This window comes from Melozone crissalis, unplaced genomic scaffold (assembly GCF_028551555.1).
Source record: "Melozone crissalis strain CALT ecotype California unplaced genomic scaffold, PUWL_Pcris_2 ptg000023l_1, whole genome shotgun sequence".
Taxonomy (NCBI): domain Eukaryota; kingdom Metazoa; phylum Chordata; class Aves; order Passeriformes; family Passerellidae; genus Melozone; species Melozone crissalis.
This window is the reverse complement of record NW_026535801.1, coordinates 9,454,558-9,479,347: the sequence shown is the minus strand read 5'-3', so window position 1 is coordinate 9,479,347 and position 24,790 is coordinate 9,454,558. Positions and strand designations below refer to the sequence as shown.

Below are 24,790 nucleotides of genomic sequence, written 5' to 3'. Positions count from 1 at the left end.
AACCAGTGATTTCTGGTGGCTCCAGGACTCCAACACAGACAGTGCCATTTTTTCCTTACCCAAAACCTGTAATTCCAATAACAATTCTACAGTGGTGCAGTGGGGTGTTTTATTCTTGACCAGGCACTAGGGCTGAGGAGCACATGTACTATCCATGGAACACAACTGCTCTGGGCTCAGGCAGTGGCAGCTCTCTGACAGTGCACACCAATTGCACCAAACAGCGAGAATGGGAAGAGAAAAAGCCACTGCCACCAGCTGAAGCTGAAGGGGGGATTCATGTAAGGTGATCCAAAAACCTGCCTGGATTTTGGCCAGTGCACAGCTGGAGCTTCAGCCCTCCCTCCTCAGCAAGCAGCCTGGGAACTGCAATTACCATGGTGGTCAAGGTCTCAGGTTTATATCTCTGAGGCAGCAACTCCATCAGCACAATTATACTGCTCCAGTGCCAGCTTCAAGGAAAATGTGCCACCAGTCTCAGCACCACCATGTCCTGGAGCACATAAATGTTAATTAGCAGCCTTTTTTTAGAAATTATGAGATGCTCCAGTCCTGCACAGTGTGAGATTTGATGAGATTAGAGCGCTGGGTGGTACAGCTAATAAATCAGTTTACTGTACAACCTCATTTCTTTAATGAAGAGCAAATACCTGAGCCTCAGTAAAGCAAGAGTCCCAGGTGTACACTTGCTAAGCAAAGTGCTGGATTTAATTTTTTTTTTGCATTCCTCCAGAACAGGGAGCACTGACCTACTGCTCATCATTAGAGAACGCTCTCCTGTCAGGGGGTCAGCGCTAAGTGCAAACTTTGATGTCAGAATTAAAAAACATAGAAGAGATGAGTGGCAAGGCCATTATGGGAGAATAACTAGGATAGTTTTCATAAGGGAGTAACTTCTAAAAGCTGACAAGAGCTGTCAAGGTGTCAGGCTTGGAGAAGAGCCAGCACAATTAGCATACCCTAAGCTTCAATCTACTAGACGGGGAGAAAGCAGATTTTATTTTGGACAATTACAAGTTAATAAATGGAAGCGTCAGTTCCTCCGTAGAGCACCCATTAAAGCCTACTAAAGGTCAAAACCTCTTACAGTTCCTGTCATGGTAGGCAACACACCACCATTATTTTATATTTCAAGCAATTTTACTGTCAATGACAGCAGTTACAAATGTGCAAGAAAATATTTTCCTTAGCAGTATACCAGGCACTTTACGCCACAGAAATCATCTGTGCTCCCAGAAGTGACTAATATTTCAAGATTTTTTATTATGAGCTTGGTGGGGCTTATTTATTTATTTATTATTTTTTCCAAACTGCACAGGAGTGAATGAGAGCATGAAGAGCGGGATGCCAAGAGTGGGATGCCATCCCTTTTCCTTACATCCTCCAGCCACACAAAATCCAGGGAGTGATAGACACCTACCCAGGGCACTGCTCCCTCCCCAGCTGTCCTTGTTCCCCTTGCTCCAGCTCCCCATCAAATCCAGACCTGGCACAGCATGCACAGCCAGTCACCTGCTGCGTCACGCTCACCCCAAAAGTCAACTGAGGTCGGAAATGGCTTCTGTTTGCTTTGATTCCACTTCAAAAACTTAAAAAAAAAAAAATCTAAAAAATTTAAAAATCAGGACAAGAACTGGGTTTGCTTCACGTTCAGAATTGCTCACCCTCTGCAGTGGACCAAGAAAAGAGGGAAGACTGCTTGAACCATGTCATTCTGTGTTGCCTTATTAACAATAATTAACAGGCCAAGTATCTCCAGGTCTGGAGCTGGAGGGATTTGCCAAGGAGCCCATCCTCTGTGTGCCCACCCACATGGGAGGGCACAGCAACTCCTGTGGATCCCCAGCACGCCATGAGCAGCCAGTGGAGCTGCTCTCCAACAGGGACACACACACATACAGGGACTTTTACACTTGTCCTACGCTGAGGCAATGAGAACCTTTCAGACCCAGCACTATTTTAATGCACAGTATTTTCTCTACTGCTTAAGGAAAATGATACAACACTATTTTGCCTCGTTGATCTTCCTGTTAATGGAGGCAGAGATGAGTCATTAGCTCCTCTGGCTTCCCTTTGTTCACAGCCAGGCAGGTGGGCAGAGCCAAAGCAAGATTCCCGAGCAGTGCTTGGAAAGAAAATCTGCCACCTGCAGAGTCATTGGGGAAAAACTGGCTGTCATTTAAGACATTATCTAGCATTATTTAAATCAAATAAACCCCCACATGATCATCACCATCATCATCTTAAACCATTTTAAAGGCTGCCCAGCTCCCACCACTACAAATCCTAGCGCTCAGGTAATAAAATGTAATGTAAAGCTTTTCATTGTAATGAAAGGCTTGATTGGACATTCACTCCTCCTCACTCTGATTTTGGTTTTTTTTAATTTAGTTTAGGAAAAAAGCAAAAGGATCCTAAAATAGTCTCAGAAATACAACATATTCCTTGAAGGAATTTTGGCATGGGATGGATGGACATCTGCTTCTGGCCTGACCTACTTTTAAGCATCTGAGCACAAAAAATCACCCAGTAAATACTCCCTATAGAGTACTTCTTTTAGCTGTTAATCCCCCAGTGATTTCACCTGCCCCTCAGAGACATTTTTTTCCACTTTGAGATCCCAGCTGAACTCACTTATCCTGCGTCTGACCACTTGCAGGTGCTGTTCACCAAGGACAGTGACAAGGTGTCAGCCTTGCAGGCAAAGCAGGTGTGAGACAAGTTGAGACTCAAGTTCTCATTCAGTGAGCACATAAAGCTCTCACCCACACCATAAAATTTACCTTAGATGAGGTTTTTAATGTATTTCTCATTATACAACCCATAATTTTTAACCAACCCTATACATTAGGCTGGTGCCGAGGAAAGTGCACTAATTGGGTATTCCTTAGAAATGCAAAACTGTGGGCAGAAAGGAGGGAGGAGAACGAAGTAAACTGCATCAGCAGCGTGTGTTGTACTCTCATCTAAACAAAGGGGAAAAGAAGGATTCATTAGGCAAGAAATGAGTCTTGAAATGGCACAGAAGAAAAGCCTCCTGCTGGGGCTGAGAAGTGGCGCTGCACAGGGAGATGAGAGAGAAGGAGAGGTGGCAGCAGGCTCAGTCTCCCAGAACAGAAGAAAGAGAACCACTCCTGATAGCTTGAGGCTTACTTAGCAAAGACACTGAAAACTAAGGGTGACTTTGATAAGCACGATTTGAATGCTTCATTCCCTTTTTTTAGTTTTTTTCTATATTGTCCCATTTGTGAGTGCTAAGAAAGTCTGCAATAATGATCCCTAACCTCCAGTACTGCTGTAACCCTTCTCTGCCACCCAATCTCTGGCAGTCTCTTGCTTTGCATCCAGTTCTCATTACAAGCAATTTGTAAGAAGCAGATAATGTTGCTCTGTAGTTATAAATCATGTAGCACAATGAGATCCTGTACCAGATGTGGCCTACAGATGACAGTGAAAGCAAGCACTTAACAGTATTTTAAAAAAGTAAATTAAAAAAAAGTTTAAGGTACAAAATTTAAAATCAGCATTTAAAAAGTTTGAGGTTTTTCATTACATAATTGTTTTCAATTTGGTTGAATTTCAGGGCTGAAAAAGGGAAGGTGAGGTCTTACTTGTGTCCTCCCTTGTTATCATTATGTGTATCAGGACTGCACACCAAGACAACAGCAGTAAGTGCTATCAGAGAAGCCTGGCATTTCAAAGTAGTCACATTAATCATGAATGAACTTGAATTAATGTGATTCATAATTTATATTACAGTATACCATGGGTCTCTTGCCAGTTCTAATTTAAAATAAGATGCAACATACTGTTGGAACAGACAATTCAAGGAAAGAAGGATTTCTGCAAGAGGGAGGCATGCAGTGCTTGTATTTATATGGTCTTCTGCAGATTGAATGCTTTAATTTTTTGTTATTTTTATAATCATTCAACCAAAAGACACCCACACTTAAAATCCTGTGATGCTGAACCACTCCTCTGTCATACATGGAGACTTTGGAAGAAACTGAGAAGTCCTTTACATAATCATAATCAAGGATGTTTGTCAAGAACAAGATTGGGTGAAACACAGAGGGAACCATGAGGTATGTCTGGACAAAGTGTATGGTATCCATGAGATGAAGGAAGAACCTCAGCCAATCCAAAATACAAACAGGACAAGGCAGGGCTACATTTCTGACTTTGCTTTTCACTGAGTCTTGAAATGCTCTCCAAGCATGGCTACTGCCTGTCTGTCAGCAGGGAACAGAACAGACTCATTGCTGCCCACATCATCTGTCCCTTCAAATGCTCACCTTGTTTAGCCTTTCTCATTTCATTCCTTTGCAGCATGAGGGTGGGGAAAGCTTAAACTCAGAAGCCACTCAGACCCTTCCTGTAGAGCTATAGCACTAATTGAAAATCCAAACTGAAACAAGAGCCAACCAGCAGAGGATTCACAGCATGGGAAAGAGAAGAAAATGCAAGTTCATGTAGCCTCCACTGAGTGGCTTAGGTGTCACAGACATCTTTTATGAAAAATCCTTTCTTTAGGATTTTTCCTCCTGAGAAGCTGAGAGGCATCAGGAACAAAATGTAAACATTGATTATCTGCTGCTGTGGAATGCAACAGGTGCATCTGTGATTGGTCTCATGTGGTTGTTCGTAATTAATGGCCAATCACAGCCCAGCTGGCTCAGACAGAGAGCCGAGCCACAAGTTTTTGTTATCATTCTTTCTTTTTCTATTCTTAGCCAGCTTTCTGATGAAATCCTTTCTTCTATTCTTTTAGTATTGTTTTAATATAATATATACCATAAAATAATAAATCAAGCCTTCTAAAACATGGAGTCAGATCCTCGTCTCTTCTCTCATCCTCAAACCCCTGTGAACACGGTCACACTTAGGAGCTTGAAGACATGTCTGTTTCTAGTAATTAGGCATTCATTAGTAATTATGCTCAGAGCCTTTCCTGGCCAGCAGATGACCACGAGGAGCTCACCCTGGAGCTGCAGCAGGGCCATGGCTGGTGGGCAGAGCTCTCCCACTCCCATGCAGTTTGTTTGCCTTGTCACATCTCCTCACAAAAGGCAGCTCTGATTGCAACGCTCGGTTTCATCAACAGGTCAGAGCTACCACTAAAAAAAGAACAGGGTTTTTTTGAGCTGAATGGAGGGTTGATTTTGCAAGGATCAGCAAAGACTGCAGTAGTTGCCCTAAGAATGGATGTGGTCTGTGCTGAAAAGGTTGCTCAGTTCTTCCCAGAGAAGAATGAGCTCTCACATGGAAACCAGCATGCACAAACTGCAGGCCATGAAGTGGAATACTGGCAGAGCTCCCAGAGGGGAAAAAAATAACCTGGAGCTCCTAAATAGGAAACTACAAGGTGGCTTTTGCAGGATCAGGCATAGAGTACTAACCACTGACATACACCACTTAATTGTTTTAGCAAATTAGATCATCTTGTAAGAAATTGTTCACCTTGAGGGGTCAGAATTTAATATACGACTACAGAATTTAATGTATGAGCTTTTCCTTCCCTTTCTTTTTGATCACTCAACAGCTCAAAATCATGGAGTAACAAAATGCTTTTCATATTATTCATTACTTACAGTTAATCTACAATCTGCTTGATTGCTTTCAGGACAGCAGTGGAACTGCATCTAGAATTTCTGAAAACTGCAGAAAAGGCATTCTGCTGATTGGTTTGAGTTTTGCAGCCATAGTGAAGTTTAATTATCTGTGGAAGACTGACTCTGTTAAAGCATAAAGAGAAATAAAAAGCAGTATTTTTCTTGTTGGTAATTGCTTAGCTCATCTATTTCCTGATACAACTGAGTGAGTGATAGGTAAACCATCATCTGATCTCCATGTTTGTACAAGTTTTTAATCATTTCTCCCCATCAAAACACTGTATGTCAAAAGGTGCATTACAATCAGAATCATGAACTAAAAAACTGTATGTTTTCCTATCTTCAAGCCCTAATTATTGTATCCATTCTTATCTTATATGATGAACAAAAACCCAGTACTTCTGCAATAGTGCTGGCCAAAGAGCAGAAAACTGATAGATTCTGATATGGTAAAGCAAAGTTTAAAAATTAGCCCTAAGTTCTGCCCACTTTTATGAAGCAATTTTCATGAACTGACTTAAAAAGACCAAGTTGGACTGAAATACATTAATAGAGTTTGAAATAAAAGGATGAACCCCACAGCAGTACAAACACGTGCCAGGGAAAGGAACATTCAGGGTGTATGAAGCAAACAATGTTTCTTCCTGTCCCTCTCTCCTGCTTTGCATTTGTGCTGTATTTTTTTCCCCTCACTGAAGTGACAATCTAAATTTGGAAAATAAAGGAGCAATGTGCAGCTGAAAAAAAAAAACCTGTAAATTTTTTTGCATGGAAATTTAATGTTAGTGATTTTTCGGGTTATCAGGCTGAGGTGGATATTGAAAAGGACAAAAATGAGAAGTCTGCAATAATTCAAAACCAGAAAAATATAAAGAACTGAGGATAAATACTAAGTTTCTTATTTTGCCACTGACTAAGGCTCCTCCTGGAGTAAAAAACAGGCTCCTGATGGAATCAGTAGTGTCAGTGCATGGGGTTAATATTCTGTTTGCAGGCTATTAGTGGGACAGATGGGGTATCTACTCCTCTGCTGTAATTGTGTTTGCTCTAAAAACACTTCTTCAGAAAAAAAAAAATAAGCCAATTAGTTAATCAAACATTATTACAGAACCAAATTTCCCAAACATGAAAACAGAAAAAGTTACACAGTATTCTTTTCTGTTGTAATTACTGTGGCAGGGACATCGTGATATGTCTTTCTTTTTGGTAATGAGAAAACAGAACACTCACTGGCAACAAAATTGGATTTTGCTGGATTGATACTTTACTCAAAAATATCCTCATTTAACCCATCAGTACAAGTCTGGAGGTAAAGAATGCCTAACTACTCTGTTACACTGATACCCATCAAAAAGACAAGTGCTGGGATTAAATTTTATAGGCAAAATAAAAAAAATTTTTTTTTTCTTTTATCCAGGAAAGAGTGTGTGAAGTTTCTCTCTTAATATACTGAAATATTCATGAAGAAGAGAACTATTTAATTTTAAAATGCATTCTTTAAAGCGGAATAAAGAGTCCCACTGTGTGCTCTGGACACATCCCAGAGGAGTGGGATCTTCAATCTCCTCATGGCCCAGAGGGCTCCAGTCATGTTGGCACTTCTGCCTTTCTCTTCACAGAAACAGCAGAAGGCTTTTTGTTTGTTTTCATTATTTAAAGGAGTTGGAAAAGGCAGCATAAGTCTATCACAAAGCTCAGCTCCAGTGCTCCCAGCACTGCTGAGCTATGATTAATAGACCTGGTGGTGACCATTATTAGCATTAATGCCAGCACAAGTGCTTAAAACCTAAAAGGAAGCTTTTCACTTTTAAAAAAGCCTCAAAAACCCCAAAGAACCACCAATCCAGCCACTAAAGATCCATCTTAATGAGCAAAAAAAAAAAAAAAGCCAAACCAATAGAGTGATAGAACAGAGTATATGAGGGGTGCTCATTTCATGGCTGTATGTGCATGACAAAAACATCTATGTATATGAATGCACAGCTAAACATTTGTTTGTGTTCCCTTAATATTTAAAAAGGCTACAAAGATGAGTATGTTTTCCTGAGGGAGGAAAAATAAAGAAATACAGGGAGACATGCCAAGTTACATTCTGGGAAAGCAATAACAGTAAGAAAGGAGTACACAGGATCGATTCAAACACAAAATGTTTGAATTTCTTCTATGCTTGGGTAGTTATGACTGCCTGCCCACAAGGACACACCAAGATGCAGCTCTCTAACATGAGAAACATGATAAAATAAGGAAAGGAATGTAAAATTTCTTCATTCCAGAAAATTCAGCTGCAATAACCTGACCCGTTATATTAAAAATAATAAGTCGCTTAGCCTCAAAGAAACAAAAAAGAGAAAGATATATATCGAAATGCATTGCAAATAATTATTTTCCCTTGCAAGGAATGAAAATAAATGGCACTGCAAGTGCCTCCCTGCCAGGGTCATGCTCTCTGGGACTGCACCTGCATCCTGCTGCCCTTCCCTCAGGGTCCCTGCAGAAATGCAGCCACCCCTCAGCCATGCAAGGCACTTCCCTGATCCAAGAGCAGCAGGGTTATTTCAGGAAATCTCTTATTAGTGAACATTAGCCTGAAATCTGACACAGAACACCTCGCTTTTTCTTTTTGCTCATGGAAGAAAACTGACAGGAAATTCTTGAAACTCTTCAGCTTTTATCCTGCACTACACCAAAGCTCTGGGCATAGTGCTCTAGAAGACAACAGGGTGTTTTGAGAATTGTTATTTCCACATTTCAGAATTTGCATACAACACGTTGCCTCTGGCTCAGTCCAATTCCAAAAGCCCCAGGGGAAGCTAACCTGCACAAAGCAGGCCTGAGAAAACACAGCACCAGATACTGCTGGCTCTCAGTGAGGAGCTCATCTCCATCCTGCATCACTCTCAGTGCTTGGCCATTCCCTGCAAACAGACACAAACTCTTGAGCTGTGCCAGGAGCTGCAGATGCACCGCAGTGCCCCCTCTGCAGGTGCCAGCCAAGGAGAAGAGATGGGATTTTCTCTTTCAGAGGGAATAACTCTGCATTGAGAGCTTTTAAAAAGAGCTGTAATGATGACTGCAAGGATTCCTTGCTTTGTTTTCAAACTGCAGGCTCAAACAACTGCTAACATCCAATTATCTTTGCTGGGAATAGGGGCATCCCAAATGTGCTATATTGCTTTTAATTTATACCTTGCATGACTTGTAACTCATAGGAGGTACAGGTTTAGTAAAAGGATGGGGGTTATATTATTGTTACGTCTAATCACACCTTTCCACTTCCAAACTTCTTGTTCTCCATCCATATTCCACAAAATATTTTTTCAAACACATGAAAATTATTCAATTTTGGACTTTTGACTGACTAGAGATGGAAATTCTCTACTGTGAATAGAGATTATCTCCAGCTTATTTGGCACTGATGTCAAAAAATGTGCAAAGAAAAAGATGTAAAGAGAGGAGAAAAATGTGGACAGGAGAAATCTGTGTCTGCAATAGGGAAAGGGGACAAGTACTAATTTAGTCTTCCTGCATAATTTGTGCATTATTCCCTGTGCACAATTTTAAATACATTTGTGGAGCACAGTGATCATTTTCACCCCGAGAGAAACAGTTTGAGAAATGACCTAAGGTTCTGTGGGGAAAAATTCCTGCTTATAATTTACTTAATTGATTGTATTTTCATCTGTAGATGCAAACACATTAGGGCTATTTATTTTCCATCACAGCTTTTGCTGTTATTGTTGTTGTTTGGTATTTGCAGGAGCCCTCTTGGGAGGGCAGGGAACACCAAGCTTGAGTGTGTTGCTGTGGTGTTGGGTGATTAATCAGAAGTTCTGGGATGGAGACTTTGAAACCCCCTTTGTTCCCGTAGTGACAAAAGCCTCTGGAGGAATGTCTGGCACAGGGGACTGAGCTGTGTGGCACACATTTCTTGCCCAGGACAGCACAGGTCACCAAGCCCAAGCAGCTGGGACAGGGAGGTCGCTCAGAGCCTCAGGGTTTAATGCTCAGCTGCATTTATCAAACCCTCAGTGTCTCAGTGCAGGGGTTTTCAGCACTTCAGAGCTCCTTCCAGAGATGGAGGAGATGCTGAACAGTGCCATACATATGTCTGAAGTCCTAGCATGGGTCTCAAATCCCACATTCTGTGGGTTGAACCATCAAATAGCAATTCCCTCATTACTATAGTGAATAATAGCAGCTCTGCCTTAGTTACTGCTCACTCTGGATTGAGCTCAGAACATTGCTGCTTTTATAGACACCACCATTTTATTTTGCTGGGGGTGTTTTTTCTTTGTCTAAGCCTTCAAAGCAAAGCACAGAGTTCATTTTTCTCTATTACCACTGACTGCTTGCAAGTTGCTGCTGCTGGAGTGTTTCATAAAGGCTGCAGATGTTCTCTCCAAACAATACTGTAAAAGCTCAGGACAGGAAAGCACTAACAGAGGCAGTGGGGCTCTTGAGACACTAAACCCCTTCAGGTCCTAGAAAATAAAATTGCCTTTGCCTGAGCTCTGTTCTTTCTTTCTGGGCTGCTCAGAAGGTGCTCATGCTACCTCAGAGTGGGTGTTCAGGAGCTGTTAAGACACAACAAATCAAAACACAACCAACAGTGACAGCACAGGGCCTCCCAGTCAGTGGAGGAAACCCACATAACAAATTTTCTGGTTTAAATTCTCTAAATTTTGTGTGCTAGCAACATCTGACTGGATGGAAAGAACATCTTCTACAACAGAACTGAGGTACAGGAGCTGTTAGGAACATTTTCTCTGCCGAACCCTCCCATGGCTTAGATGGTGTGATAACAGACTGCACAATTAGGATTAAACATGGCTTTTCTGAAAAGCTGGGGTGAGCTCAGGTTTAGGCAGAGCTTTCATCCATTTCATCACACTAAAACCACTCTTGGGTTGCTGGGATCACTGAAACCAAAGTGGCTGCACAGCTGTCCTCAGGTACTGGGAAACTCTTTGTACTAAAGTACCTCCCTTACCTGTCCATTATTGCAGAAAGGTGTGATAGAAGAGAAAAAGAAAAGAAAAAATAGGAAGCAGAATCCAAAGGCAGATTTCTAGTTCCTCTCACCTCTGCTGAACTGCTGGAAAACTTCTGCCATTGGAGTAGGCAGTCTCAGGACACAATCAGAGCATCCAACAGTAGCACCTGCATATGGTCTTATTAAAGCGTATTAAAACTTCCCAAAAAAAGCATTTGGTGTGAAGTTCTTGAAAACAGAGCTAATCAGAGTGAGCCTGTGCTGCAGCATATGCTTTTACACCTAAAATATGGGAAGAGGAATCTTTTTCTTTATAGCACTAATAGAAACCACCACAAAAAAATATATTCCAGGAGAATTCAACTTAACATTTTATCTCAGGAATCAACAGTTCTACATGCCAGTAACAACACTGAAAAATTTTACTTTGGCCAGACAAGCATCCATACAATTTCTTCTACTTGAAAACTGCATTTTTTTTGTTGTTTTATTTCCTAGCAGGGATATTAGACTAGAGAATGATGAACAGAGGAAGGGGATGGCTTGCTGTGTTTCACCAAACACATCCACAGAGCCACATGCAAACACAGACACACAGACCCCCTGCAGGAAAGATGGAGAGGAGGATCTGCCATGCTCCATCAGGGGCTGGTGCAGTGCCCACCCTCTCCTGCCCAAAGCCATGAGAAAACCAGAATTACCATGTGAAACACTGGAAAAAAATAAAACTGTTCAATCTCTGTTCAAAACACTGTTAAATCTCACACCTGACCTCAGCTTCAAAATCAATTTTTCATCAATATTGAATGGAGGAACAAGGGCTGCAGCCTGCAGGTTCTCATTATTTCAAAGTGCTTCACAGCACTAAAGAAAATAATAAATATAAATCCTAAGTGAGGTCAAGTGGGGAAAACTCTGCCCATAACTTCTCTTTTCCTGCCATCCATCAATGACCTCCTGCTGTGTGAATATAAAACCTGAAGCATCAGTTCCAGCTGTACTTTAACTAAAGCTCACAATAAACAGCTACAGGATGCAATGAAGCTAATTTGTTATCTAATATATGTATCTTTCCCTCCAGCTTCTCACAGATTGCTGTTTCTGCTGAGGTCCACATCTTCACAGCTCTCAAAACTAAACCTAACACTCACACTGACAGTAGAAATTATGGGCTAAATAAAAACACTAGTGAGAGAGAGAAAAAAAGTTTCAAGGACTGGTGTTAAAGAAAAGCAAATCATTATTCTATATAATACAGATATAAAACATGTAGTGGCTTATCTATGCTCACCCTGAACAGAATAACAGGAAAAAGGCAGATTCAATTAGAATAAAAGCAATCAATCTAGATACACAGCCATAGGATTTCACCAGATTTAAAAAACAACAGAAAAGGGTACAGAATAATTACCAGATGAGTGGCCTATGTAGGAATTTTCTGTACAGTTATTACATATCTTTACACTATCATTACACATCACTCCAGGGGAGTCAAGCTGCATTATCTTTCCTTTTGAATTAAATAGATGTAACCCCTCTGCAGATCAGAACGTTGCCCTGGGATGCATTGCCTCTCTCATTCTGTGGAAGCTCTGCTTTTATCTCACCAAAGAGAGACACACAGCTTGGAGGTAACGTGATACAATGTGGTGATAGAAACCTAAATACTGATCCTTCAAAGCTAACACACGGAAACCTTTCATTGACATACTTGGTTTTAATACCAAGTGCACTGAAATAAAATCATAGCTCATTTCTGAACTGTACCTGCACTAATTTAAGTAGTCATAGCCCATTTCAGAACTGTATCTGCACTAAAAAAAAAGTTTACTAAAGAGTATGTCAAGTTTCTTATGCACATCTGTTGCAACAAATGTTTCCCCAGTAAGTCACATCTGACGTATACCACAGCATTTACGTGAAAAACTAAACTTGTAAGAAGGAAATTATACATTTACAATTCTAATCATATTATTCACCATTCCCTGCTCCTCTTCAATATTAAACTGCTGAAATTTCTCTTTCTTCCCACCTCAGAATTTTTTTTACTGTAAATATCCACGGTAAGATTTGTTTCCAAGAAAACAGTGAATTTTGCTTGCCAGAACCTGCAATTGAGGACAATTGCAGATTGTATGAAGGACATCTTATTTCAGTATTCCATCTGAAGCTTAGTTGAAGTAGCAGTGAGCAGATTTCTCTTACCTGTTTGTGAGCATGATCATAAGAGTTGATGTGATTGTCAAACTCCTGGTGTTTATAGTACTGCTTGTCACAGAGTTCACAGTAGAAGTTGGCTTTCAGATCTTCCAGAGCTTTTGCTATCGTGTTTTTCTTTTCAGCATAATCCTGGAGGAGGGGGGCAGGAAAAAGTAATTTTAGTTTTGCCTTTGATGCTGCCAATGGATTTTGTGCTCTGCAGTTAATCATATTTGTAAACATTTACACACCTCTGTAACTAAAAGCCTTCCCATATTTGCTGTGTTACACTGCACATATTTACTGGATCTGCTGTGAGGATGAACATTTGCACACTTCAGTTTGCCATAGAGTTGCCAGCTCCCCTTCAGGGCTCTGTCAGAGGCCTGAAGGATTTCCCTGGGCTCTATTAAAATACAAATATTTATCATGCTGAAGGCTGTTTTCAAGTTCATTTTGATCCAAGCCTCACTCCTCAGTAATTTACCCAATAAGCATGAAGATACAAATGGCAATAATTTAGTTATATGGTTTTTACAAGAAAGTTTAGCTTACTAAAACAAAAATAATAAAAGAAACCAAACAAAATTAAAGAAACTACTAGGTCTTTCTTGAATGCCTGTAGATATGAAACATGAAGAACACTTTCACAGCTGAAATGTAATTAATATTTTCATCCCTTTGTGTTTGCCATACCATGTCAAGACACACACATCTCTATTTACCATACATCAGCCAATGCACCACATACAAATCTGCTTATCATTTATGAGAAAATTGCATACAAGGCTTTTTAATTCCCTAAATGCATTGGTGGCAATGGGGGCCTGTTGTGAAAGAGCATGGAAATGGTCTGTCACGTCAGATTAGTGTAATACCAGCTGAACACTGAGCATGTGTAATCTCAGTGCCATGGCTCCTGCTTATGACAACTCTGTCTGGGATGGAATCTCAGGCCAAAATCCCAAACATGTCAAATTCTGTTTAACAGAACAACCCCCTTGGGTTTGTTTCTCAGAGTTTCTTCACTGTGACTTCTTTGGTTCAGGTAGATATTCTAATATCTACCTTATAATCTTGTAATCAGAACATCCAAAACTGAGTTATTTGGGGAAAAAGACTGTATTTGGTTGCAGTTTTCACAGCTGACGACTGATATACTTCCAATATATTTTGGGGACTTTGAAATGGAAAATTTATGTTTATCAGATTAGAATATTTTTATAACAATGCTGTTTATTCTCGAGAGAGAGGAACAGTAGTCATAAAATTAAAATTATATCCAGAAAGTACTTATTATTTAAAGTAGCACTTTAACTATAATTCAGCATGATTGGACTGCTAGCAAACACTGTTGATTCATACCCAAACTGAAGTACTCCCTCACCAAAATTTTGTCCATTAATAGAATTGCACAAGTCACTTCAGAGTGGTGTTTTGAATATTGGCTGACACATGACAAATTCACACATTCCTAACACTTTTCTACAGTGGTGTTTCACAAAATCTGCTCCATTTAAACCCAAACCGAGTTAGCATTTTATTTCAAGAAATAGCAATACTTTACTCACTTGAAAATACAATTTATGCACTATGGAAATTTCACCTGGAAACTCTGTATTTAGCTCTTGGTATCAACTAGCAAAAAATACAGGTTTTAAACCACTTCAGGTATTACCAGGGTGCTATGTATGAAAAGCAGTGGAAATAGCATGGAAACCCTCAGGAGATACACTCCCTTGAAACAGTTTACAAGTAATTCTTGCAGTCTGCAAAGGCAAGACACCTTATTTGGGTTTATTAAAGCATAAAAAAGAAAAATCTGAATTTGGGGGAATTATCAGAACTCTTGAATACTACAAAACATCTTTTATATATATATATATATATGGAGAGTCAATGTGATGGATCCTAAGAAAAGAACAGTGAATTGAAGAATAATTTTTCATCAAGATCTTACACTATGCTGTTGATAAACCCTCAAGCAAGCTTTTGTAAGACTTACTAATGTTCTGAAATACCTTGAATAAAGTTATGTAACTTCACTGGTGATGTCCTTGACTTAAAGCACCATTTTTGAAAAAAAAAAAACAACTTTTTTCATAGCAAAACCTAACCTGAATGCAATTACATTTGGCATGCCTATATATATTAATGAGGCAGGGATAGTGGAACTCCATGGAAAACTTCACTGCAAAGGATCTTGGGGTTTCTATCACTAAATTCCCTCAGCTGGGTTTTTTTAGACACAGGGTTAATTTACATTACAATAGTACATCAAAGTTTCAAAGGTAAGTGAAGAATGGCAACAGACCTAAATTAAATGCGAGTAGATGGGGTGGAACACAATAATGGGGCTCAATCATGCATGGAAAAGGGACTTTTAAATGACAAGAACCAGAAGTACCTGACCTTGGGAACATACGAATGGCTGTATTGGCTCAACCTTTTAAATCTGTGCGAGATTTTGATCTGTACAACCAAGGAAAGTGACACTCAACATCAATTCCTTTGCTCTGCACCCACATCCTGCTGGTTTCAGCTGTTGCATACTGGAAAAGGTCATCAACACTTAGCTCTTATTCCCTTTGACTGGGTCATTGTTAAGTACATGGAGCCCTAGCACACCTTCCCTCAGGTATTGCTCCCTGAACGACTTAGTTCTGGTTTATTCATGAATTCTTTACACTTCATCACCTCTGCTTATTCTTTCCACAGTCTCCAAAAGATCCAAGAATATGCTACACACAGCACCATGCACTAATCCTCTCTTAGTCTCTGTTTTCTACTCTCTCCCTTTCAGATTTTTTTAAAATCATGACACAGCACTAAACACATTTACACAACTCCTTTATCATCCACATCCTTTGCTGCTGTATAGTATTTTGCTAGCAGATGTTCCTATGCAGCTACTAAACTTCATCCAATTTTAAATTTCCCATTTCTCCAGAGGCAGCAAAACAAACCTCAAGACTTCAGCCTGTTGTATTTCACATGCACACACACAAAAACCCCCTTAAGAACACCCTTGAAGGATGGTGTTCAGGAGATTCTCTGTCACTCTGGGATCCCCTGGGCCAGGCTGGGACTGAGTCCCCTGCTCCTGCTGCTGGCAGTGAGCAAAGCCCAGAGTCACTGGGAGTGGGGAAAGCGTGGTTTCAAGGATGGGCATGATGCCCTGTGCAGGCTGACCTAGAGCAGAGGCTGGGCAGAGTTAAAGAATAAAGCAGGGATTTATTAGGAGGCCTCAATGGATCCACCTTGGGCAGCACAAGAGCCCAGCCAGGGCTGCACCCAAGATGAACCAAAATGGTCACAAAATGGACACCTGGTCATGGGGTCTCTCACTTTTATAAGTTCTGGTCTATTTCCATATTAAGAGTTAATTGTCCAATTACAGCTTTAGGTTATGAAGTTCCATCCTGCTTGTTTTTCTCTCTTCAGTCCGCATTGTTTATGCTCTTAGGCCTGAGATTTGGGTCATTTGTCCTTGGTCCCCAGCTAGAGAAGGAATTGTTTTGTCCCCCTACTCTGTGCAGAGAGCTCACCATCCCCTAAATATGGAGCTCAGAACTGCACACTGAAGCAGCAGCACAGCATCTGAAAAACATAAAAGATAAAACCTGAGGCATCAAGCAGAAGCTGGAAACAGGAGAACAGAGGCTGCTGCTTTTTGCCTGCCAGGCTGTTCCTGCCCATTTTGCAAGGAGTACTGCCTTGGCAGAGGAGGTTTTCCCTGTCCCTGCCCATATTGATGAGGGATAACTGCCCAAAAACTTAACAAATTACAGTCCCTGGACCTTGAGAGCAGCAGGCAATGGACTGCAGACAGAAATAACCTGGAAACTTACTGGACAGGAATATTCCTGGAGTAAAGTAGCAGCCAAAAAATTCAAACTGGTTAGACATGATCAAGCTTAGTTTCATTTTCATCAAGATTTGCAAACCGTCCTGAAAGTTTTAAAAGAATTCTGAATTACGATTCAGCCTGGTAATAAAACCCAGAACTGAGTGTCACTTAGTTTCATTATTTTTTTCCTGAAAGGCTTATTATCTGAAAGCCTACAGCTATAATTCACTGTAGCTATTTTTCATAATTTATATGAAAGATCTCTAATAAGTGATCCCATCTATCAGCTAGCTTTATTTCTCTAAATCCATCTTCTCCGTCCTCCAAAGCCTCAAGCCTATGCAAATGCCACTGCAAACATCTGATAAATTGGATTAAAAGTAGGCTTTATTCACAGAGGGGCTGTCACAAACCAGACTGGACTTTGTGCTCCCATTACAGGAGAGAGAGAAAGAAAGAAAGAAAGAAACAATACTACAGGAGTGCTGAACTCTTTACACAGATAACTTTGGAGAGCTCACTGGTTGCCTCAGCCATGGGGATATTTCTATGGAGTGCACTTCAGGCTCACACTTCACTATCTGCAGAAAGGTCAGCTAGACACAAAAAAAAGGGAAGAATGTGAAATTATAATACATTATCTGTTCCATGGTGATTACTAGTGTGACTATTCTTACTTTACAATAAATGTGAGCTCCTTTTATTGCAGTAGGCTGTTCTGCATTTACTGTAGACTTAAAAGGGTCAGGCCTGCAGTCAGTGCAAAGCAAAATTTATTACAGAAATAAAGCCCTTCTTCAGGATAATTTACTGGTATGGTCATCCCAGAGAGGATTAGGCTGCTCTGGTCTGATCCTCTGGATTAGAGCCCATTACACCTGACAGATGCTCCAGCGTAACCTTGTTTCACAAAAAATATTTTAAGCATTTTTTCCTGTTACAATAACTAAACCAAACAGCAAAATTGTGGTTTAGACATTTCCAAAAAAAAAAAAAAAAATCAAACTGATACTCTTGATTTGACAAAACTCTTCATTAGCTATATTTATATGAAAAAAAACCTAAAAATATATTGTTACAAAAAAAAAAAAATCAGCCACAACTTAAGAGCACACTTTCCAATAATTAATTAACTGTGACATTCATGAGCACAATTAACAAAAGATTCCTTAATTTATGGTAGATTTACTTAGTATTATAAAGACAGCAGATTTTGTGGAATAAAAGGTACAACTTACTAACATCTCCTCTGCTATCAATCTTGGTATTACTTGGTATATAGAATTTTTTTAATATCTTTGCATAGCACTTTTTTTCCTCATGTAAGCAGTCTATCCATCCCCCACTGATGTACTTGAAGGAATAAATAAAAAAATAAAGTACATTAATAATATTAGTACAGCCTAGTAACAAATCTAATTATTTATAAGGTTCTTGTCCTTATCAAGGCGGGGAGACCAAAGCAAAATGCAGTTAGAGACATGGATCAAATTATTCATTGGTCCTGACAAATTCATCTCCAAGCAGTGCAGAGGGAGTTTCAGGAAGGAGACTGACAGCTGTCTGGGGAAATCATTACCACGAAAATTGTCAGGTCTTTTTGATTGCCTTACCAGAAGCTTTCCTTCCCATTAGTTGTAGGAGGTGATAGCAAACTGCAGCTCACAAGGCCACAAACACCATTTCCTTGATCCCTTCTGACACTCTGCTTTTGGGCAAAGGTGTTTCCAGCAGTAGACCCGACTGCAGTGGATGTGGATGGACCCAAGGAAGGAGTGGTACTTAATATTAATTGGACATCAGAGGCTGAATAAACCCCACACTACCTTGATTTTTGCTTCAAGACAACCTGCAGACACCCAGTTCCAACTAAAACACTTATCACATACAGGAGAGCTAATCAGTATTCTGCTGAAAATGCACACTTGAAAATGCTATTGGAGAGGTGCAAATTGTTATAAAACTTATGATTTCTCAGCTTGCCAATAAACACACAGACAGCACTTCATGTTTGGGTAAACACCCCAGCATTGGGATAAATAACACAGTGAAATTAGAATGAAACAGCAAAATTTATTCCCATTAGTGCTGTTTGCTTCCTGAAGTCATCCTGATTTTGCAACACCACATTTGCCAGGCACACACGTACCAATGCCAAGAGCTGAATCCCACAGCCCCTGCTCCAAATGGAGCGAGACAGATGAGAGCAGGGCCAGGGCTGGACTCAGTGCACAGCACTGCCCTGCCATGGTGAGACTGAATTTACTGCAAAGGAAGGCTCACATTTGAGGCAGCAATTTGTTACCAGATTTGCCTGTCTCATTTACTTACTTAAAGCACTTATAGTGCATAATTACTTTTAACTGGGACTCATAAAATCACTTGATTGGTTTTTCCTGCCATTAAAACTAACTGTTGGGCAGAGGCCTGTAGAATTATTTATTTATTCTGGTGCTTTGTAAAGCCTACTTTCAGGCAGAGCAGGCACTTGCAAAGTGAGAGTGCTGGCCACACATTTGTGCCTGGGAGGCTGTATTAAGAAGGAGCTCTTTATCAGTGCTTATGGAAAAACACAGGTCTAGTTATGTTGAAGAAAAAATTATCAACCACATCTCTACCATCTAATCTTTTGACAGAGTGGAACTGAAGGAGGCTTTGCTATGGAAAGGAAAGAGATGGTTTAGCTCTAGATACCATCTTCACTGAATGTTCATCACTGCTGAATGATAAGCATGGGAAGAAGCAGCCTGGTATTCATCTCCTTTACTCCTCCTCTACATTAAATAGTCCAGTCACTTACTTGAATTAGAGCAGAATTTTGATTTTAAAACACCCTGGGATTTAAAACATTTTGGCTTTTAATTTCCTTGTAGGAGGCATGTAGATGTCTGAAGATTTTCACAGCTACTTGACTTAATCCAATTGACAGGCGAGTGTCTAACATAATTACACTCCTTGGGAAAATGAAGCTCCTCTGATTCTTCCATTGGCACACTGAACTGAGTGGAGTGAGTGCCTTTGAACCCTGCAGGGCTCACAGCCCTGGAGATGGGCTGAAAGCCCCTCCTGAGCCCAAACACCAAGTGCTGGAACAGATGTCAGTGTTGGTGCCTGGCAGCCCTCAACCCAAGGGTTATGACCACATTTTTCACATTTTTCATTTCCTTTGCCCTGAGGAATGGCAAAGGACAGGGTTAGGGCAAGTTGTTTCTTTATTTTCCCATAGGTTAACTGACTGCCAATTGACTGGCTGCTGTTAATTTATATTAAAAAGTTGCTCTAGAGCGCTTCAAGCTTTAATGAGTTGGTGAAGTTAGTTTTTGGTCTAGGAAAAATTGCCAGTTGGGCAAGGCATCAGGGAAACAGAAAATTTGACCCCATACTAAATAGATTTAATTTGGAGCATGTGATTGACCTAGGGTACAGCTCACACCTGAAATGTTGCATAATTATATTTTCAGGATGAGAGTTCTTGGTGATTATTGCATTCAGCTTCCTTTGATTTGGCTTGTCATGCCTGATTGTAATAATTTTCTTTTCTACAAGATTTTTAGCATGTAGTGATTTTTTTCTCTTACTAAGCTTTCAAAACATTTTTTTCTTATATTTTTCTTATATTTTTGCTCTTGCTCATATTTTTTAAGATTTTTTTTAAAGAAAGAAATTAATATAATGCATGAATTGGAATAAAGATGTTTCTGTCTCATTTCATTCCCTTGAAGAATACAATTTCTCCGTGACTGGTTAAAACTGCAATCTGTTCTACTTTTAAGAATTCTGATATATCATTATTAAAATACAAAACAACATCTCAAAAATGCAAGCATTACATTTCTCCTAGTGAGGGCATTTCAAGTCATATTTTTAATTTAATCAATGATGTTTTCAGAGCCAAAATAAAATAGTTGGGAGCTACTGAGGAGCCCATGATGCCCCACTGAACTCAGCACTCCTGGGAATCCCTGCTGAAGGCTCAGTGACTTTTCTTTACAGACCCTTTTTGTGGTTCTATTTACTATTGCTTTCCAGACCATTAAGTCTTTCCATGCAAATTTACTGTCTTTTTCCAGCTTTGGGGATCCATCAGGGCTGGCCCTACGGTGTGTGCCATGAGCACAGGTTCATACATTCCCTGCTCAGCCGCTCAGACACAGAGCTGATGGTCTGTATGGGTTTATCCCACTGGAAAGAAACACATCCTAACACAGACATCTGGGTATTAAACACAATACATGGTACAGGCTTGGGACTTCTAGTTAAAAAAAAAACCCACAACAACAACATCAAACCCCAAAGTCCACTAGGAATTACTCTCCTGAGCTCCTCCAGTTGTCTGGTTATGAATATGTATGAGCTTAAGATTTGTGTTATGATGCAATAAATATTTATTTTCCTAAAATTAATCCTCTCAGTGTTATCACAGTCAGAAGAACACTCCATCTAAAAAAAAAAAAAAAAAAAGGCAAAAAAAAAAGCATCACTCTTTTTGGCATCATTAAATAATGCAAATAGTTATTTTTGCTCAGAAGCCCAGTGAAAAAGTTTGCCCTAATGGGAAATGGGATTAAGTTTAAATTTGCCATAGAGAACAGTCCTTGAAAAAAATCCTTCTAAAGATTTATTCTACTCTTGAGCTGATTCAAAACCCTATTCACAATCAGTATTCCAGCGTGATGAGGACGTTGGTCTAAGTGAAAAGGCAGCAACACTACCTAGGCAAAGAGAAATGAGACTGTAAGAACAGTGCTTTGCAAATACACAAAGAGATTTTGAAGATCCTGTTCTTTCATTCCTGAGATTGTTTTTTAAGCTGCCAAACAATGAGAAGAGCCCCGCGGGGGTCCTGATTTACCCTGGCGGATCTGTGCTAGCTAAATTAGGAGTGACCTTGTGGCAGCCTGAGACACAGCAGCTTTGAGATGAGATGGGCCTGCTCTTCCTTCCCTCTGAAAACACAATAAAAAATATTGCAAACATCTGAATCATCTCAGGTTGAAAAAATAAAAAGAAAGAAGAAATGAAAGGATATTGGAGGAAGTGCAGCTGCTGCTGAAGCAGCTGCCTATATGCTAAATACAGCAGCTAACAACCCATGGCAAATATCTGTTCCCAGTGAGTTTTAATGAGTTTGTCTCGCTCTGTGTGTGAGAAAAAAACAGCAAATGAAGCATTTATCATTGTTGAAACTCTCACCTGTGTAAGAAGTTGTTTAAATAGACGCAACTCATGAGAATAGCTACCTTAGGTCAATGCTAATACTTCAGTTTGAAGACTTTAGGCTATACAGCCAGACAGCTGATAGTCAAAGATTTCAATAAAAGAGAAAGACAATGGAAGCTTAAGAGAAAATACCACCTAGGGTTCATACATGCCTAAAAGCAAGAAGTTCACTCCACCTTCCGGCCACAGGAAAGAAGAAAAAAATTTGAGTTGATTTGATACTTTTCATTTTTGTGTTAGCAAACTAGGAGAATATAAAGGACTGTGGTACAGCCATGTGTCAAGATACATGGCTAGGCAAACACTTCTGCAGCTGACAGTGTGAGAAACAGAAAAGGCACAAAATAGCATTTTTATTGATCTATTTGCTGTCTACTACTCAGGCAAGCATTCAATAGCAGCCAGCCCTGCCACGAGGACAGCCAAACTCCAGTGCCTGACATCCCATAGGCGTGCACAAGCTGATGGAAAATACCTAAAAATGACTGCTCACTGCCACCAATGACATTTCCAAGGAGACCCTTAAAAAAGCACCAGCACTGTGGCCATGCTGGGAGTGGCTTTGATGCCAGCAGCAGGAGACAATGCAGAAAGATGAAGCAGTGCCCATGATCATTGAGCATTGATTATTAACTACATTCTGAGAGGGGCAGGGAAAATGAGCTGCATCCACAAAATAGCCAAAGCTTCCTCAAAATATCCCACTAAAGCTCACATGTTAGCATAAATGATGCATTTAGACTCACCCTGAGTCACACTGTTCCATTTCCTGTCCTGTTTTTCTGTACTGAACACTGTCAAAAAGTCCCTGAAGTTGAGCAAAAATGCAGGGAATGACATCTTGTCACGCTGTCAGCCAACGAAATTGGGTTTTAAAAACATTTTCAATACACACTGACAAAAGCTCAGGACCAGACTAGAGCCTGAGATCTGAGTGAAGTCTGAGGGACTATTTCTGCCAATCTGTCACACACTGCAGGGCTCAGACCAGCTATTAAAGAAGGAGATGCTAAACCACAAACCCTCTGTGAGCAGAGCTAATCCACTTGCGTCGGCTTTTCCCAGAAACCAGGACATTGCAAAACCTATCAGGTCCAGTCTGAAACTCCAAATATTCCATGTACCTTACTGATCATTTCCATTAGAGAAGTGCCCACAGATTCCTTTTGCTTTAGGGACTCCGAACAGAGTAAAAAAAGACAGAGTCACCAAAAGTTGAAGTGTTACTCTACAAGTACCTCCTCCTCTTCTTTGTGCCTGGCTACTCCTGCTCGGTGCCAGCACACTTGATTACAGGAGCACACATTTATCTAAACAAACCAGCAAGATGATCTAGGTTAAAAATAGGAGGGGGAAAAAAAGTTAAAATCTGAATCAATTCATATAACTAGTTAAGTTCCATTGTCACCATGCCAGAGCAAACAACAGGGAAGTTGTATGAGATGTGGAACAGCTGAGAGAGATGGCCAAGAGCAGCCAACCTTTTACAGGGGAAATCAAAGCCGACAACAAAAGCAAAAGGTCCAAAAGAAATTAATAAAATTATCAAAAAACTGAAATCAAGGCCTCCTAATATCATGCGCTCTATAGGAAAAAAAAACCTCTGCACTTTTAGGTTTCCATAAAACTACAGATCCAAAGGTCTTTATTTTCCAGCCTTCACAAAGAACGTGCTAAATGGCTGTGAACTGCTCAGCAGCTACAGCAGCATGACCACAAGCTCAAGGATTCTCTGACAGAAGTAGAAAAAAAGACTGGAAGGGAGAAAGGATGGCTCAACACACCAGACACAAATGCATACAGAGGAGATGCCAGCACTGGTGGTGAGCTCAAGGCATTTGGTAACAGAAAACAATTTATTGCACACAAATACTTCATATCCTGGAATTACTCAGTTCTTCCTTGGCCCTAAGCCACACCTGCCACATCAAAAGTTCCCTCTTTTTAGTCAAAATAAACTCCAGTTGCCTTGAAGAAACAAACAGCAGACAAATGCCCCACACAAATGGAAACTGGTTGGATGCACAACAGGACTCATCAGTGAAATGTATGCAAAATTAGCATTACTAAACCTCATCAACATCTTTGTTACAAAGCAAGAGTATCTGTGTCGTCATATATAATGCAACAGCTCTATTGTCATTACATTGCAAGGGCTCCACATTGCTAGAGTTTCATACCTCCTTGATGTTTCTCATGAGCACCTCCTCTAAGCACTGACTCTTCCTTGTCCTCACAGCAACCAACTAACTCCAATTCCCCTCAAACAACCAATCCACTCTTGTATAACACGCTTCTTATTGGCTACAGGTGTGGCCTGTTAACATCACACCTGGTCCTAAACTTTAGTAATTGGTTCAGCTGCAACTCATTGGGGGATGAGATTACATTCCATACCACCTTCATTTACTCATAGTGTATCCCCCTGCATACCTGCATGGAGGCCGATACAGGAGTCACACAAACAGCGCTCCAGCTTAGCCACAGTTAGTACTAAACCAACAACGTTTTATATCAGCACAATATGGCTATTTACAAAAGAAACAGCCTGGATACGGAGCTTAGCACTGCCTACTGACAACAGTGAGTGGACAAAAATACATGTATGCCCAAAGCTTAAAGGTCTTGGGATCTTAGACTTGGCTCTTCAGCAGAGCAATTGCAGCACAGGCTGACTTCCTCTGGGCTTGAGACTCAGCTGTGGACCCTACAATATTAATGAGCAGCATCCTCAGAGTGTAGCCTGTTTTTCTTTTCCATTAGACCCTGCATTATTGAAATATACATAAACTCCTGAGTTCTTTGCCTCTATGTTAATTGAGGCTGACATGGGTTTGCCATTTCGTGTATACATTAAGATGCACACACGCAGGGCAGGATGTACTGTAAAAGCCACACTTCTGCAATAGCTCCAAG

General features: G+C 40.3%; 1 protein-coding gene across 1 annotated transcript in view; it reads right to left on the bottom strand.

Annotated features, from left to right (window-relative positions):
- ZNF804A (zinc finger protein 804A) overlaps nt 1-24,790 on the bottom strand; it is a 146,258-nt gene that overhangs the window by 21,964 nt on the left and 99,504 nt on the right. Inside the window, exon 2 of the mRNA XM_054277777.1 lies at nt 12,811-12,954. Within this exon, the coding sequence (XP_054133752.1) occupies nt 12,811-12,954 (144 nt within the window). The remainder of the gene's footprint in view (nt 1-12,810; nt 12,955-24,790) is intronic.